Source organism: Zingiber officinale, chromosome 7A (assembly GCF_018446385.1).
Source record: "Zingiber officinale cultivar Zhangliang chromosome 7A, Zo_v1.1, whole genome shotgun sequence".
Taxonomy (NCBI): domain Eukaryota; kingdom Viridiplantae; phylum Streptophyta; class Magnoliopsida; order Zingiberales; family Zingiberaceae; genus Zingiber; species Zingiber officinale.
In genome coordinates, this window is record NC_055998.1 from 123,824,496 (window position 1) to 123,841,353 (window position 16,858).

General features: G+C 41.8%; 3 protein-coding genes and 1 non-coding gene across 9 annotated transcripts; 2 read left to right on the forward strand and 2 right to left on the reverse strand.

The window, feature by feature from the left end:
- Positions 1–982: 982 nt before the first annotated feature.
- LOC122000453 lies at positions 983–2,419 on the forward strand. 2 transcript variants are annotated; one of them, XM_042554851.1, is made up of 5 exons: positions 983–1,190; positions 1,270–1,374; positions 1,460–1,603; positions 1,693–1,824; positions 1,905–2,419. In XM_042554851.1, exons 1-5 carry the CDS (start codon positions 1,023–1,025, stop codon positions 2,298–2,300), a joined length of 945 nt encoding a protein of 314 aa, XP_042410785.1. In that variant the 5' UTR covers positions 983–1,022; the 3' UTR covers positions 2,301–2,419. The 2 variants fall into 2 exon arrangements, with proteins under 2 accessions (XP_042410785.1, XP_042410786.1); XM_042554852.1 differs by having other exon boundaries at positions 985–1,190; positions 1,759–1,824.
- Positions 2,420–3,993: 1,574 nt separating this feature from the next.
- On the reverse strand, positions 3,994–7,905 carry LOC122002355. 5 transcript variants are annotated; one of them, XM_042557495.1, is made up of 3 exons: positions 7,096–7,905; positions 5,352–5,443; positions 3,994–4,558 (listed from the first exon to the last, which is right to left on the reverse strand). In XM_042557495.1, the coding sequence occupies exons 1-3, from the start codon at positions 7,769–7,771 to the stop codon at positions 4,451–4,453; spliced, it is 876 nt and encodes a 291-aa protein (XP_042413429.1). In that variant the 5' UTR covers positions 7,772–7,905; the 3' UTR covers positions 3,994–4,450. The 5 variants fall into 5 exon arrangements, with proteins under 5 accessions (XP_042413429.1, XP_042413430.1, XP_042413432.1 ...); XM_042557496.1 differs by having other exon boundaries at positions 5,374–5,443; positions 7,096–7,904; XM_042557498.1 differs by lacking the exon at positions 5,352–5,443 and having other exon boundaries at positions 7,096–7,904.
- Positions 7,906–10,226: 2,321 nt separating this feature from the next.
- TRNAL-UAG lies at positions 10,227–10,306 on the forward strand. The gene has a single exon. It is a non-coding gene; the product is annotated as a tRNA-Leu (tRNA).
- A 319-nt stretch (positions 10,307–10,625) lies between these two features.
- Positions 10,626–11,568, reverse strand: LOC122000454. The gene has a single exon (XM_042554853.1). The coding sequence runs from the start codon at positions 11,564–11,566 to the stop codon at positions 10,718–10,720; it is 849 nt and encodes a 282-aa protein (XP_042410787.1). The 5' UTR covers positions 11,567–11,568; the 3' UTR covers positions 10,626–10,717.
- Between the last annotated feature and the right edge of the window lie 5,290 nt (positions 11,569–16,858).

Sequence of the window (16,858 nt, forward strand, 5' to 3'; positions counted from 1 at the left end):
TGACTTCTTCTCATTTAATGAGAGATAGAGTGTTATATTTGATTTTCTCTTTCCTTTATTAATTATCTGTCTTTTTCTCTTTTATCTTATTACTTCATTAAGTATATAATGCCAACGTCATTGTTTGAGCCAGACGGGTGGCCCACTTAACTCGGGCTCCCGACCCATGTAGCTTGTTCTCCTGTAGATTTGACTAATTATACTTGTTTACTTAGATGACCGATCGAATAAAGGTCTCTCTAATCGACCAATAATCTATTTTCTTAGTGTTGATCGTCTTAATTTTAACTTACATCATGATAATTAATTCATATTAGGTAATTAATTCATATTAGGTAAATTCTTCGTTACTACCGCATTAAATATAATTTTAGTTTTTGTTATATGTGTGTAATAAATGTAACTTGTTAAAAAATAATTAAAAACAAAATATTATTTTAATAATAAATATTTAAAAAATATACATTCTAATAAAAAAAACAGATCGTCATTGTTTTCCCTTCTTTAACTTTTCCCACTTTTTACCCGACCTCTCCTTAGTCGGCCCGTGAGCCCCATCATTATTTCAGGTCTCTACTCAATCACATCACACAGTGGGGGAATATTTTAGTATTCAGATTATAATAAAATGAAATTTTAAAAACCTAAATCGTCTAATTTTTCATGTGTACTCTTGGCTATACAATTACCCACGTAGCTACAATTTTTAGATTAAAATAGTAAAATTTAAAAGGGATAATAACGAGAGTGTGGTGGCTCCATATTGACCCACGCCAGCATGGAAACGCACGGTCACTCTCCACTCTCCACGTGTCCCGGGGAGGGAATCCACGTTCTTCCTAGCGGCCATCGGTGGCCCATCAAGTCGCTGGGCCGGACGCTCTCGATGCCCCACGCGTCGCCGCCGCAGGCTCTTGCCCCCTGTTCGGCTTCCTCCGAGGTGGCCAACCGCGAACAGAGAAAGAAGACAGCAACCCGATCCCATAGGGGCCGCCAAGTTCACTTCACCTCTCAGTCGAATCATGGACTCCACATCCAGCTCCGCGTCCTCTTCCCCTTCCCCTTCCCCTTCCCCGTCACGCTACGGCATAGTGGAGATGGAGCTGGACGCGGCCGTGGCCCTGGCGAACCTGGCCGGCCAGGCGGCTGCCGTCGGGACCAGCACCCCAACTCAGGACAACCCCACTCAAGCAAGATCATCAATCTCTTAAACTTCTCTTTCTTTTCAGCTTAAATCGTTCTTAACTTGGATATTTTGTACTCCTGCAGGGTATCTGCTCTTCTTCTGCCGCCGCTGAACATTCCTCTGACATGGCCGGATCGAGTAGCCTCAGGCCATCTACCAAAAGAGGAACTAGGCAAAGCATGACACAGGTGATGGATAACTTCATCTTTACAATCCCGATGCTTTTTATGGACTGATGTGAGTTGCGTCATATATTTCGTCTGGCGAGGTCAGGCAGAGAAGGAAGAGAGGAGAATGCGCAGGGTATTGGCCAACAGGGAGTCGGCGAGGCAGACCATTCGCCGGCGCCAAGCCCTCAGAGATGAGCTCACCAAGAAGGTGGCTTATTTACGACTGGAAAACGACAGCATGAAGCTGGTAAGACACAAGCACTGCTTGCTACCCCTGCTTTTGATACAATTAAGGTTTGTCACCTCAAGGACTAACCAAGGCTTACCAAATTGCAGAGGTTGAAAAGTTGGTTTCTGCTAATTTTTCTGACCATTCTGATTGATCATTGGAATTGGTTGCAGGAAAAGGAATTGGCAACGCAAGAGTACCTTTCTCTTAGGGACACAAATGCAATGCTAAAAGAGCAGGTCTGGCCTCTCCAAACTCTCGGAATGAACATTTGTAACCACACATATAGTGAAGATACTTTCCCTCTCCTTGTGTGTAGATTGCAATCACTGTGAGAGGTGAAATTGACATAAACAGCGCGGCCACGGAGATGGAACCATCAGATCAGCAAACTGCAGCTGGATCCGTGAGGCCACTTTTTGTGCCAGCTTGTGCTTGGTTCCTTCCATTGCCTCATGAAGGTTCTACAGGAATTGGCAGTAGTAGCAGTTTGACACCATGTCAGTCAGCGGCAGAAAATGAGAAGGGACCAAGAGGCGATTTGCAGGTGAAACTGGCAACGACTGAGGACGAACAGTATCAGGATGCTGGCTCCCGTCAGATTCAGACCCCTGATGAAGTCCTTCATAAAGTGGCAACAGCAAGTGCAGCTGCAGCAGAAGCAAGGAAGAGGAGGAAGGAGCTCACCAAGCTAAAACACCATTACGCAAGGTAGAGAGAAACAGTCAATCACAGAAACCAGTTGAGTTTATTTAGGTAGCGAGTTTGTAGCAGCTGCATGTAAAATTCTAATGTCAAAGAGAAAGTATCATATATTTGAGATGTTTGCGTTTATAAGAATCCAACTGAATGAACTTCCAAGGAAAAAAGACAATTTTTTTCAGGCAAAGACTGAATATAGGAAATTCCTGGAGCAATTGCCTTATTTTTCAAAAAAGAAAATCGTATTTTTAAACTTTTTTTAACCGAACTTAAATCCAAATGTGCTTTGGTTACACGAAAATGCAATCGCAGGTCCAAAAAGACACGATTTTGATTCCGACGTACATTGCCTTGGAACGAAATGTGGAGATTGTTTAACTATTATTTGAAAAAAATAAGTCTGAGTTGATTGATTTCTTCTAAAAATAATTTGAGATCAGTTAAATATAGATGTTATCTCACACTCTCAGACAATATTGCAGAAGTACCCAAATCTTTGAATCAATTTTAACATCGACTGGAGTTTTTGTGGCCTCCGTGACTCTCATACTTTCAATTCCAATCAATCCAACTCGTCTAATTATCAAATTTATTGGTTCTTTGAACATGATTATGCCATATTAACATACTTTTCTCATTGAATCATCTATCAGTGCTACAAATAATGTCTCTTATGTAGTTGTTTCATGTTTTCTTGCATTTCATATCTCTGCTGCATCAATTTTTTGAATATGTGGTCACTTAACTTCTCAGGACCCTGATCTATAATGTGTTTCTGATTGTATGGCAAACATACAATCCCTCTTTAATCTAAAAGACACAATGAGCTTGCAAGACTTAGAAGCTTCTTTCCATTTTAATTTACTTCTTGAAATTATATTTCATTCATAGATTATTGATCTTATTCAAACAACACGTCACAATTATTTTACTGTTAATCTGCCTACATATTTTCCTTTTTTACTGATGAGCACAAGTGACCTTAATGCCTGATTTCTCAATGAATGGCGTACAGTCTGGTTTATATGGTTATTGGTGAAACTTCATGTATAAGACAAGTGTTCGGGCCATTAGTCTGCCATAATCTCAACAAGGTCTGCTGGTTGTGGGTATATGTTCGTTCATACTTTTATCATGTGTGAAAAGCAGAAAAACCAATTAGAAATGTAAAAAAATCCAAACAATCTCATGAGTGATAAAATCTAATGTTTAGTAGGTACAATAGAATGCTTGTGGAAAATATGCTATGTTCACTCATAGGCTTTATGAGTAAATCCACAAACAATTTCTGGGTTGACAATTGCTAGTAACTTGTGCATATTTAGAGTGTATGTGGTCAGAAATGAGAATGAGGAACAGCCCTTCGACTTTTCTTTGAAAGTTTTGCATACATTGTATAGAATCTTAATACTTAACTATCAGATCTTCACTTAGAAACATTCAGCTATACTTTGCTTTTATTATTTATTCACATCAAATATTTCAACTGAGCTAACTGTTGCCTTTTTTTTCTTTTGCCCCTCCATTCTCATGCTGCTATGGCCATTTTCTGACATGGATATTCTATATATATATATAGTATACATGGAATCAAACCCCTAATTTCCGGCAGGGGATGGGGTTTGAACTAGGACTTGGAGACTTGGCAACAACTTCTACTTTCTAATTCAAGTTTGGACACTTGAATTATCAATAATAAATTGGTGTAGATGGTAATAATATCTCAATGGGATTGGAACATCTTTTTACACTCCAGTAGTGCACATAAATTTCATGTGGCTGGTCTTCTCGCATCACAAAAGCGGTAATTGATCTAAACTACTTTCTTCTGCTTGCACCCACGTTCAGACCATTAGGGTGATTAAAAACGACCCATCATCATCTCCTCCTTGAATGGACAAAGATACTTTCATAGTTGGTGCCATTGGAAATTACTTGGTTTCCTTCCTCTTTGTGCTCACTTGGTGCTGGTGTTGGCCAGTTTGGCAGCATTACGACAGTGCACTTGTGGCATGTCATTTGGCATGTGTCTATATCAATCGCAATGTCGACTCTAGCCTCCTTTAAGATGCTCGAGGGCATATGCATGGAGATCTACATGGCCGCGGCCAGTGATTGACCAGTTCCTTGCCTTGCACTCTTCCTTCTCCTGTGCCACCATGGTCATTGCCTCCCTCTCCGAATCGATGCCCTCTGTAGAATCTCGTCAAATGCTTCATCAATGACCGCCACCAACAACCACCGCTGCACTACCTCTTGGGATATCCCTACCTTTTGCCGTTGCTAGAGAAGTAAGTGTATAATTTGGAACAAATCCAATAAACATGTAAACAGAAGAATCTCATGAATCATTCATATGCCGTCTATCAAACCGAGTACATAAAACATTATACAACCAGGTCAAGGAGCATCAGATGGAAGATTCGAGTGCAGGGCATCAACAATAGCAGTCATGCATAGATCATCAAATTCTAACCAAACACATCCCACTCCTAGGTCATGGTATCAGAGCAGTGATGACATTCTTATAGAGGAGAAAAGGCTTGTTAATTACTAAGTTATGAATTATCATAGAAACACTTCACTACAAACTCTCTAGTGTGCAAAGTTTGTCTAATAAAAGACTCTGTGATGTTTTTCCTATCGACCTGACAATGATTGAAAAGAGGAATAGGGATAAACTGCTGCCATCAGCTTGGCATTTACCACCAAAGCAGAGCATGGTATCTGCATTTAAATAAATGGAAAAGCAAGCCAATTGAGGGAGTGAATATGTTGAACAAGAAAAAGGAATGGTCCCATTGATTTTAATGCATGATACAATGACAGTGACCCAGCAAAAGAAAATGAAGGGCTACAATAGAGGCGTAACTGCTAACTGATGACATGTTTAAACAAAGAAAGATGCCTGCACAAAACATGTGTCATGGAGAAGGGAAAATCACTCATTAAGTAATTCCTGTTTGCATGCCATCATTGATTTAAAAATTATTGGAGGCCGTAGGTTTAAGTTAACAAGGAAAACTATAGCTCTTTCTTCAACCAAAGAGATAATGTTGCGTACAAAGAGTAAGAAGATATCGTACACATGTTGCAATGATGCAGTCTTTAATATGGAAGACTTAGCCACCTGCAGAGAACTGTGATTTCCAAGTCCTAAAAAAAAAAAAAAGGTTATACAGCTCACTTAAGAACTTGTAATTGGTCGGAGGATTGATCCTCCACAAAATCTGTTCTGAAGAGAGAGATTGGTGAGAATAATTATTCAAATGGCAGCTATAAGCCATAGATACAAAGCTATCCTCACGATGGCAGTATATGGAATATAAACCATCAACTAGATTGAGAACGTATTGCAAATTTCTTCAAGGTTAGAACCAGTAAAACCTGGCAATTTTACATTGACACATCGTATCTAACTTTCCTAGTTACTGATACAACTGCTAACTGTACAGTGCACAACACCTTCATATTTATATCCTCATAAAAATTAAGGAATTTAGGAGCATTTTGTTACCTGCTGTAGGGCACAATAATTAATCACAATGACAGATGAAGATAAGGGAAGAACACAATAGAAAATAAGAATAGGTTTTATTCTTACGTAAAATATGAAGGGAGAGTGAGATGCAAATAGCAGAACCATATGGTTATATAACCAAGAAGCCACAAATACAACTTCTTAAGAAGATTTCTTTGACAACTCAAGTAAAAGGCAACAAAATCCGTTTGCAGTATTACAACAAATAAAGATCAAGCCAATTAAACACTGTAATGGTTCAAAAAATTAATCTTATCTCATTTTCCCTTGAATTTCCTTGTTCTGTGCACTGATCGTATGTAAATTTGATGACAGCCTACTCTAGAAAAGCCAGGAACTTCCATAGTATACGGAAGTACAAAGGTAGGATAAACCGAGTTCGACTAACACAGCACTCAAAAACATGATTTTTGAACATATAGAAAAATTAGACGCGAATATAAGAAACATATATTCAAAGTTATAAATGGCAAATCAGTTTGTATGGTGCTAAATAGAGAGAAAAATTAGCAATTTTCTTAAGCATCACCAATTCAAACAAAAAATTATGGCATAGACAGAAGGCAAGTGGTAGAAGACAGTGGCTACCAAAATATTAGGTACAACAAAGGAAAGCAATCCATTACAGAAAAGAAAGCATTTTCTAAATTGTCCAGAGGACCTTATCTTCAAGCGTATCAGTGTCACCAGGAATCCGTCCACCTGAAAGGAGACAATATCTGATGATTTCAGTCTTGGTTAGGTAAGTTAACATGGTTTGTTCTTGGAGTTAGAAGGAAACTAATCCTTCAAATAGATAGGCTTCTTATCCTCTCGAGTGGCATAATATCTTACAGGACAATTTCTCAGAAAACGTATGTAAAGCTTAGTAATCACCATGGACAAAAGAAATCTGCTAGTTAAATTCTGTGTAATCTAGCCACATTCTGTGATCTGGATCATGGAATTGCTACTCATTTCCAACTTCTGAGCCTTTAAGGAAGTATGGTGAAGCGTAGAATTTACATTTTGCAAACTTCCAAATGTTCGATAGTCAATTTAAGAATGGTGGAGATTTATTCAGAGACAATTAGATTTGTGTGGGAGATCGTTTGGCGACATCAACAATTGGTAAGAACAGAAATAAGAGGCACAATGTTATTTATTTTTACTAGATCATGTAAACATACTGGGATTCTCTCGTAACATAACATAATTACGACCGCATAACGAAAATAGACAAAATTTTAAAGCAATTAACTCTTGCTTGGAATTCAATCGAGAAAACCTGTCTTCTCGAGCACAGCATTGCGAACTCGGCGCAGATCCCTCCCTTTGAGCGTCCGCCCGACTCCCTCCAGGACGGAGAAGGTGAGCATAGGCGACCCATTCCCGGAAGCCCTCGCCACGATCTCGTGCGGCGGAAGCATCTCGTGCTCATCCCGGTCATCGTCGCCCCCCTCACCGTCGAGCTCCTCCCACCATTTTTTTACCTTGGGCACCACCGAGGTCTGAGTCGCAGGCACGTTGACTGGAGCTGACTGCTGGAAGATCTTCCCGGCAGGCATCGACCTTGAGTAATCCAATTTCGGCTTCGACATCCCGGGGATCATCAGGGCAGAAGCCACCGGAGTCGACTCCAAGCGCGCGGCGGGCGGGGAAGCAGCAAAGGAAACCTTTCGATAGAGGAAAGTGTGCGGCCTCTGATGATCCTCCGAGAGAGCGGCGAGGATGCCGGAACTCAGGCGGGAGATGCCGCGATGTCCCTTGTCGCCGAGAGGCGCGGGTCCAGGGAAGGTGGGGCGGATCGGGTCACGGGTGTTGGACTCCGAACCAAACCAGAAGGCGGCGGCGTTCTCGTGGAGCTCCTCCCTCACGGCGGGTGTGTTGGGCCGCGAGGAGGCAGCAAAGAGGCCTAGGAAACGATCCGCAAGGGGGCTTCGCTGGCGGCGAAAGGTCTCCATGGCTCTCGCTCTCCGGCGTCAGAGGCGGCGTTGCTTCCTAATTGCCTTCCGGTTAAGTTCCACCACCATCAGAGAGAAAGGGGAAGAGAGAGAGAGAGAACGAGGACGAAATTGGGGAGAGGGAAGACGATGCGATGAGAGGATTAAATCGGCCGGCGATCGTCCTACGTGGCGAGATGCTCATGTTCGGACCCTATGCGTGTGTTTCCCATCGCGCATTCTAAGCGTACGATACCGCATCATCTCCTTCCCGCTTAGGCATCCGAACAAATCAACGGCAACAAACGCGGTCGCATAGAAGTTGATGCGAGGACGTGCATTCCTCCTGGAAATCCATCTCGCGGCCATGCGGTGCCGGACTCAGGTATACATCCCGGGCCAGCGTTCTTGTTTAACCCATAACGCGTAATCATTTATTCCAATAATCGACCAAGTAAGACCAACGAAACCAAAACACGTTCGTCCTTTTACCTGTACGCTGGGCGGTATAGGACACACGGCTAAAATAGCTTACGTCACCCGAGAGTTTGTCTTCTAGTCGAACCCTATGGTCTCTGTACGATCATGATTCGACGGTCGTGATGTCGTAAGCAGATAAGGACGCCATCCTGCGGGACCTCGTTTGTCACTTGCATGGATTTACTCAAGCATATCAAACCAAAACCCGATAGTGGTAATAATTGAGTTCGTTAAAAAAATTGGGCCGGACTCGGATCCTAGTAGGGATATGGATCCGACATTGAAATCCTCACCAACTTGGCCACTTGGGTGTTACTTAGTTTATGACAATTTAAACTCTAAATCATAGTCTCATGAGTTCTTATGAAAATCCTATTTAATTAAATAATTGAGTAGATTAGATAATAATGTAAATATAGAAGATAGTGAAGTAAATGTTTTGTAAATATATGATAGCAAGACTGGTTATATAGAAATAAGATGATTTTAGTGAAATATAATGACTCCATCAACTACATAAATTCTTCTACATTATTTAATTTTCTATTATAATTTTTATGTATATTTAAATGAATTTTATCATAATTTTATGTATATTTGTTTTAAGCCTTATGTAAGCATCTCTATCATCCAAATTGACACCATCTCTAATCTTATCTGGATCACTTATTAATTCTCTTTGCGATGATTGCCCAAATAATTAATTGATGTTTCCATTCACCTACTACAATTACCCTACTCCAACAATTATGCTAAACCCACTCCATCTATTGCATCCGATTCTTGCTCCATAATTGCCCACTTGTTTAAGCCAACCCAACACTAATTACCTTAACTATCATCTTAATTAATTATCATAACTAGTTGATTTATTTTATCAAATAAGAACCATAAATACAATATTTAAATCATCCACTGTGTTCTAATGATGAAGAGCATCATCTCTGTCATGTATTAACGTGCATGTTGAATGGTTACCGATTCCAACCAGTAAAGGAACAGGCACAAAAGCACAAAACAATGCCTCCCGGAGTGCGCAACTATGGGATATTGGATTTTTAAGTCGTCCATCGTGAGTGCTTCCCAATTTATTCTAGCGACTGGTGTGAAATTTCCTTAGGGCCGAACTGATTGCCCAGATTCACTTTTATCCTGTTCAACAATTTTTTTATATATATAAAAGCACAGCAAATTAGTATATAAAGAATGCTTGGGAACACAAACACTATGCAGGACTAAGCATGGCCCAACTTACTTATAATTAACAAGTGTATTTAAATACTTGAAAATTTTCAAAAGTATTAATTTGCTAGAAATTTGGAAAATATTGGAAGAATGATTCAAATATAATGTTACAACACTATCAGCCAACTAATTGTGCTGACAGCAACATCTCAACTACTAGCTAGTACTGAGATGAACAGTCATTACTGATTAATCATGTTGAGATTAGAGGATGATTCATGATCATTTCATATAGTGTCCATGGTCAATAAGAACATCCTAAAGACACTTGTATTAGTTAGTTAAGAAGAGTGATTATTTTGGGATGAATTGAGCATTAATTAATCTAATTGAAGGAAAGAAAAGGATTAGTGATTTTGTCAAACTCTTAATAACACTAGAATAAATTTGGCAGTTAAGTGATGATCAACAGTGGCATGCCGTGCCAGTTGATGATAGAACAAAGGGGCGTTTTTGTTGTTGGGGTGTTGCATCCATTAAAGAGAGAAAGAAGAAGTCAAGAGAGAAGAGAAGAAAGAATAAAAAATAAAAAAAAAAACAGAAAAGAGGAATTCTTTGTTTTGTTACTTTAAATGTTAATAGTTATTTGCCTTATGGTGTTTAATTGTGTTTTGCCTACTAAAAATATAAGCAAATGATGCTCTTTCACGGCTAATCATGGTGTTGCAATAATTTAATGATGTAGTTGGAATTTGAAAAAAATGTGTATAATAAAACTTAAATATTATTCTACACAACAAATTGACGTGGTGACAGTTTGGCCGAGTGGTCTAAGGCGCCAGATTTAGGCTCTGGTCCGAAAGGGCGTGGGTTCAAATCCCACAGCTGTCATTTTTTTTCCTCCCCAAATTAACCACTTAATTTCCTTGCTCGTCCCATCATTGAACAAATGGGCTTGCGGGCTTGGCCCAATTAGATGGGTTATCCCTTGTATACGAAACGGGGTATCAGTGAGGAGATAAATTGTGCTATTTTAATAGACAGACTATCATCCTCGTTGACGACAATTAAATCCTTTTTTTAATCACAGCCAATATTTAAGAGCAGATTTTATAAAAATAAAATAAAATAAAAATTCCCAAGGATTTTTATTTCTCTATAAATATATTAATGTTTAAATCAATAGGAATATCCTAATAAACGATTGACTTCTAACTATTTATATATTCTTGTTACGTAATATAATGTTAAAAAATACACCCAATTTGGTAATATTTAAAGGAAGATTTAGTTGATGCCAACTCAAACACGGTCAAAGTCAAACACTAGATCGGAGACGAGGCCGGCGGTTTCTCCCTTCGGCCATGTTTCAGGCGAGGATCCCAACGACCTTCGAAGGGCCCACTCCGCCGCCTCCCTGTGTAACGGCTGGACGCCCTCTTCGTGGCCCTCCGGGACAACCGTGGCGAAGTCCAACGGCCGCCGCCTTGACGAAAACCGATTCATCGCCGCCAGCTGCGGCGGCTCCATCACCGCGTCCGCCTTCGTCACCGTCGTCCCCTCCTCACCGGCGCCGCCATCTGGATCCTCCCGGCAGAATGAGACCGTCGCCCCCGCGCTCGACCAGCACCCTGCAGAATCGCTTGATTGCCGGTGCTGCCGGTCCCTCTCCCTCTCGGATCGAACTTTTCCGAAGCAGGAAACCTTGGGCGAACCGGGTTCTTCCCCGGGAACCGACGATCTACGGTCTCGATCTCCCGGGGGTTTATAAGGGAAGAAGGGTGCGACGGTGGAGCGGCGGCTGCTCTGTCCGAGGGGGTCCGATTGACGCTGAATCTTGGCCGGGAGGCCGATGACGGGGGGCTTCGGCTGGCGGTTACCGGAGAAACGTTTGGAGGTGGAGGTGGGCTTGAGGTTGCCGTGCTGCCGCTGCTGCGCCTTCGCCTTGGGGTTGGTGCTCCCCTTGGTAGAGTCATCCCGCTCGTAGACGACGTCGAGGTCGGCCCATTCGAAGTCGCCGACAGGGACTACGACCGAATCAGGCGGGAGTTCAGGATCGACCGGCGCCGGCGAATTCTCGGGCTCGCATCCGACTCTTGCGTCTCCGCCGGCGAGGCCGTACACCATGAATTCAGGGTCGAGCTGCGGCATTTTCCGACGCAGAGAAGGCGAGGCTGCATCGAAGACAACTGGAGCGGGAATTAATATCTAAGTTAAAGGGTGTTTTGGTAATTTAATTTATTGAATTTAAAATTTTCTGCATTTTTTAAATATCAAAAATTTAGAAACCGATTTAAAGAGTTTGGTTTCTGGACGCCACAAGCGGTGGATTCGGTCCGTCGTTTACTTGAATGTCTCTGTCCTTTAATGACTCCCATAACTCATGCCCTTTGACTTAGTTCAGAAAGTCAACTTTCACCAAAAAAAAAAGTTGTCAATGCTCCTACAACATTAAATATGGTTGACTTTGTCGAAGCTAACCTCGTCAATATGATCGACTCAATGGATCCACTGCAGCTCTGCTTCTGAGAATTTCTGAAGAATTGACATGTTCAGAAACGGTCGTGCTCATATTTTTGATGGAGTAGAAAATTCCATGGATCTGGATCATCCAACTGCTGTTGAGCTTGTCACCCAAAAAAGTCAAGAACAGCTGCATGCCTGCATGAGATGATGTGACATATAGAACGCTTCAAACAATTACATGCTCAGCGTAATATTTAGAATTTAATCAGTGAGAATAAAATTTTTTACATTTATTTTTTGATTGATATGTATTAATAAAAATTATATGTAATAATAAAATATTTTATATTCAAATTTTAGTTGGCTAGATTTTGATCATTTAAATTTATCCAAAAAAACAAATAGCTTCTCATATTTTGGGCCATTTGGCATGCACATATGTTGAGTTTGCATTCAAGTAATGATTCATTCTGTTGATTAAATTTATACTAAGGGTGTGTTTTTACCGTGCTCTCTAAAGTTTAAACTATTTAAACTATCTAAAGTTTAAATTAAAAAAAAAAAATCAAATGGATCACTTCGAATTATTTTTATTTTTTTGCCGTGCTCTCTTCTCCAACGTCGTCTACATCCCACTGCGAGCTCGCGGACGTCGCGGGTGATGCCAACGTCGTCATCAGGGTGGATGGCGAATGCGACGATGGAGTCGTCGAGAAGGAGAGGGTCATCAGTGGTAGCCCCTGGATGGAGGCGGTGTCCGGAGGATGCAGGCGGGCTGTTTCTATGATGGGTCCTCTTCTCCGGTGGACTGCTTCGCCTCTTCTCCGACTCCGGCATCAACTTCGGCGATGTATCCTCTTCTCTAGAGGATGCAGGCGGGCTGCTTCTGAGTGCCCAGAGAAGAGAAGGGGTCAGAGGAAGGGAGGCGGACGAGGGCGTCGACGAGATCCGACACGCCGAAACGAGGAAGGAGCTAGGAGACATCGCCAACTGAGAGAGGGAGGAAGATGGAAGAAGTTGCGACTCGATGAAGGAGGACGAAGAGAAGAGGGGAAAAAAATCGGAGGGTAATTATGGAAAAAAAAATATTAACCCCGGAATTATGAAAAATCTTACGCTTCCAAAGTTTTCTTATTCTGGGTTATATTCCCACTTTGCTGACGTGGCGGGAATCGTCCATTACCAAAAATCACTCATTACCTAAACCAAATAAAGTTTTGATTAATAACCTACCAAAATTATCAACGATAGTCTTGAATCAAATACACTCTAATTGCCATAAACTTATTTCTTTCTATTCTTAGGGGTCTATATTTTTTTTTGAAAAAAAATTAAGAAACGCATTATTACATTCTTCTATTACCATAAGAATCACCTTATGTGAGTTAAGATAATTATACGAATATCTAAAGGATTGAAGGGCAATAATTAAAAGGTTGTGGCTCCTCCTAGCCTTGGTAATGATATAGTGGTAAGTACATATTGAAGCTCTCCATGCACTTAAGATTTAAAACTCAGGGATCACAAAAAATTTGTCTCCTGAGTTTAAACCATTAAATTTATCTTGGTAACCGATGAGAAATTTTTATGGGATTGAACCAGTTACTTTTAGGAGTAGTCACATAGTAAAACCTAAATACATGTATTATTAAATAAAAAAACATCAAAGGAGCGTCTTATTTTTTTATTTTTATCAAAAATACATCCCTCCCATTATCTTTTTATGTAAAATAACATAGTTGCCCTCAAATATACTGTTCTATTAGTTTTCACTAATCAATTTTGAATTTTTGGTAGCTCAATATCAAGTTTAAACCATAAATTGTTTGAGCAGATTTTGATATGTTCAACAACATTCACATTGTAATAGTTATGAAACTAACAGCTATAGTTTCTGCTCCAACATATATTTAACATGTTTAAAAATATTCACGTTATAAGAGTTATGATTTTGTAGTTGTCACAATACTGATTTGACATGTTCACCTGACATTCACATTAAAGTAGATATGAAATTGTAGCTCTTACAATTCAAACTCATCTTATTCAACAACATCAATATTGTTCTAGATATAACTTAAACTTATCCTATTAAACAATATTCACATTGTAACAGTTATAATTTCGTAACTATTACAACGCGGACTTATCATATTTGTACAATTGACTAATTGATTCAAGATTCAATGCCTATGACAGAAAATAATAATGTACTTAAGGACAGTTATATCATTTTACACGAGACCAGTGAGGTGAAGTGCTCTTTTAATTAAAAAAAAAAATGAAAGAGAGACATATATATGTGTCTGCGCCTTATGTATAACAAAAAAAATAATAATGTACTTAAAGATAGCTATATCATTTTATATGGGGGACATCTTTGTAAGTTTTATTTTTTTTGAAACTTATTGATCATGTCCGATAGTCGAGGTGACGGAAGCTGGGGACGTGGCGCTCCGGTTGATCATGCGTTGGCTCCTCGAGACCCTGCAACCATAGATGCGTCAGTGCCGAGCTAGGGAAGGGGTCCCGACGATAATCCTCCGACGCTCAAGTGAGGTACCGGCGATGTGTGGAAGCAGAGCAAAGTAGCGAATAGTAGCAGCAACAGTATATTATCGCATACCTCCACTACAGTTTGGACCCCCCTTTATATAGGGCTCCTGTAGCACGCGTGCATGCTTCCCAAGGTATGCACATTTCTCGAAGCTTTCCCTGAAAAGATGTATCAGTAAAGTATCCCTAACACAATACCTTAACGAGTCGAGCATATCTCTGAAGTGACAGTGGAAGCTTTTGTCGTACGATCTTTTGTCTGAACCAGCCGTCGACCATGTCGCCTGTCAGCGACATATGCTCCCAAAAAGATAATTCCAGCTAGCAGTGTCTTTTATTGGGCCGAGCGGGATAGCCGCTCGGCTCGGATGAGTGTGTTATCTGGCCGAGCGGGGAGGCCACTCGATCGACGCTTCAGCTGTCTTGAGAAAGCCGCTTGGCCGCCTTTCTATTTCTGCATAGCTCGGTCGCAAATCCTCTCTGTTCTTGTAGCTCTATATAAGGTCGAGCAGGAAAGCCGCTCAGCGTGCCCTTGCGGATACCTAGCAATCTTTCTGAGCGTCGAAAGCTCGCAACCTTGCCGAGCTGTTATGATGTCGGATCGCGTCTTCCTTATCCCGATCGGACGAGTGTGCTACCCGATCAGTCGGTGTTATAGGGGCGTTTGACCACCTTGAGTCTGACCTCCACCATGGCACCAACCTCCACCATGGCAATGGGGTGGGGCCTCCCCCCTTATCACCGCATCACAAGTCTCCCTTTCAAGTCTAGTCGAAGGAGACTGCAGCCCGACTAATTGGACCAGTGTGCGCCAATTTCTTCCCGATCGACCTTCATTATTGTATAGACTCTGGTCAGGATGTACTTGATCCTCACCGATCGACCTTCTGAAAGTAGTCGCTCGGCCAAGCATCATGCTTCTTTGATCCGATCGGAAGAACGAAGATTTATCCTTGTAGAATTTTTCCTCTGGCTGCCTTAGGTGAGCGGGGGCTTGGCTGACGCCACCCGAATATCTTGGAATTCATGTAAATCCTTTTTCATTAAGGTAGAACGGGTTCTCACGCCGCTCTTAATTGTCGCCTAGTGATAGCGCGCCACGTGTCAGACCCGTAGCAGCCGCACGCCTGACGTGACAGGCATTGATGGTGATGTTTGGCGATTTAAATTCAACGGTCGTTTCTTCGCATAGGTTTTCGCAACCTAGATCGGGCGGCTCCGATTGGCCGAGCCCTGGGTATATGAGCTCGCCACCTCACCGCCTTCTTCACCTTCGTGCTCTTGCACTTGTGTTCTCTGGCTATTCTGTGTGCTTTCTCCGGCGGCCTTCTGCCCATTGTCGGCCACTTCTCCATTTCTGCTCCGATGATCCTCATCCCGTAAGCTTCCTTCTCTTATTCTCTTTCGGTCTCTGGTCTCTCCTTGTTCCTGGTGTCCTTCCAGTGATCTTTTTACTTCTTCGTTCGCATTTCCTCCACTATTTTTGCTTTCTGTCGCAATGGCGAGCTCTTCTCAGCCGTCAGGCCCTCCTCCTGGGCTCTGGTTCACCGCCATGGAGACCAGGTTTGATCGGGGCGACGCTGAGAGCCTTAAGAATGCTTTTGAGATTCCTCTTGATCACGAGATCATTTTAGCTTCCTCATCTGATCGGCCAAATAAACCATCAACCGACACCATCTGTTTGTTCCGGGATCAATTTATGGTCGGTCTCCGCTTCCCTATTCATCCCTCCATCATCGAAGTCTGTAATTATTTCCGTGTTCCCCTTCCGCAACTTGTGCCGAACTCCTTTTGCCTTCTGTGCGGCATCATTGTGTTGTTCCGGCTACATGACATCCCTTTGACTTCTTGAGCCTTCCACTACTTCTATTACCTCAAACAGTCCGAACTAGGTACCTTTCTGTTTCAGTCTTGGATCGGACTGATGTTTTTTTGACAAAATGTCGACTTCCAATAAACATTGGCAGAAATATTTCTTTTTTGTACGCCTCCCCGAACGATCGAGCTTCCGGACCCACTTGCAGGTCGGCCTACCACCTCAACCCGACCTGAAGAAAATACAAGAGTCGCTTGGACTACCTTCACGCCGCATCTATGATGGTCGGCCAGAAGTATTACATCCACAAGTTACTACTTGAGGATGTGTTGTACATCTTCGGCCTGAGTCCGATCCGTATTGGGCTCCCAACCAGCTTAGGTAAGAGGTTTCATGTACGTTTTCCCTTTGATTCTAACTGATTTTTCTGCTTCTTTTGCAGCTGAAGTCATGCTGTGTGCCCGGATGTCGGCCCTTGCGAAGTTTCAGAATGCCGAGATCGAGGCGGTTGCCATTGAGGAATTGGCGAACCACGGCTTACAACCGGTTGACTCTCAAGATGAGAGCGCAGTGACTCCAGCCCTGGCGAGTGGGGGGGCCAGTTA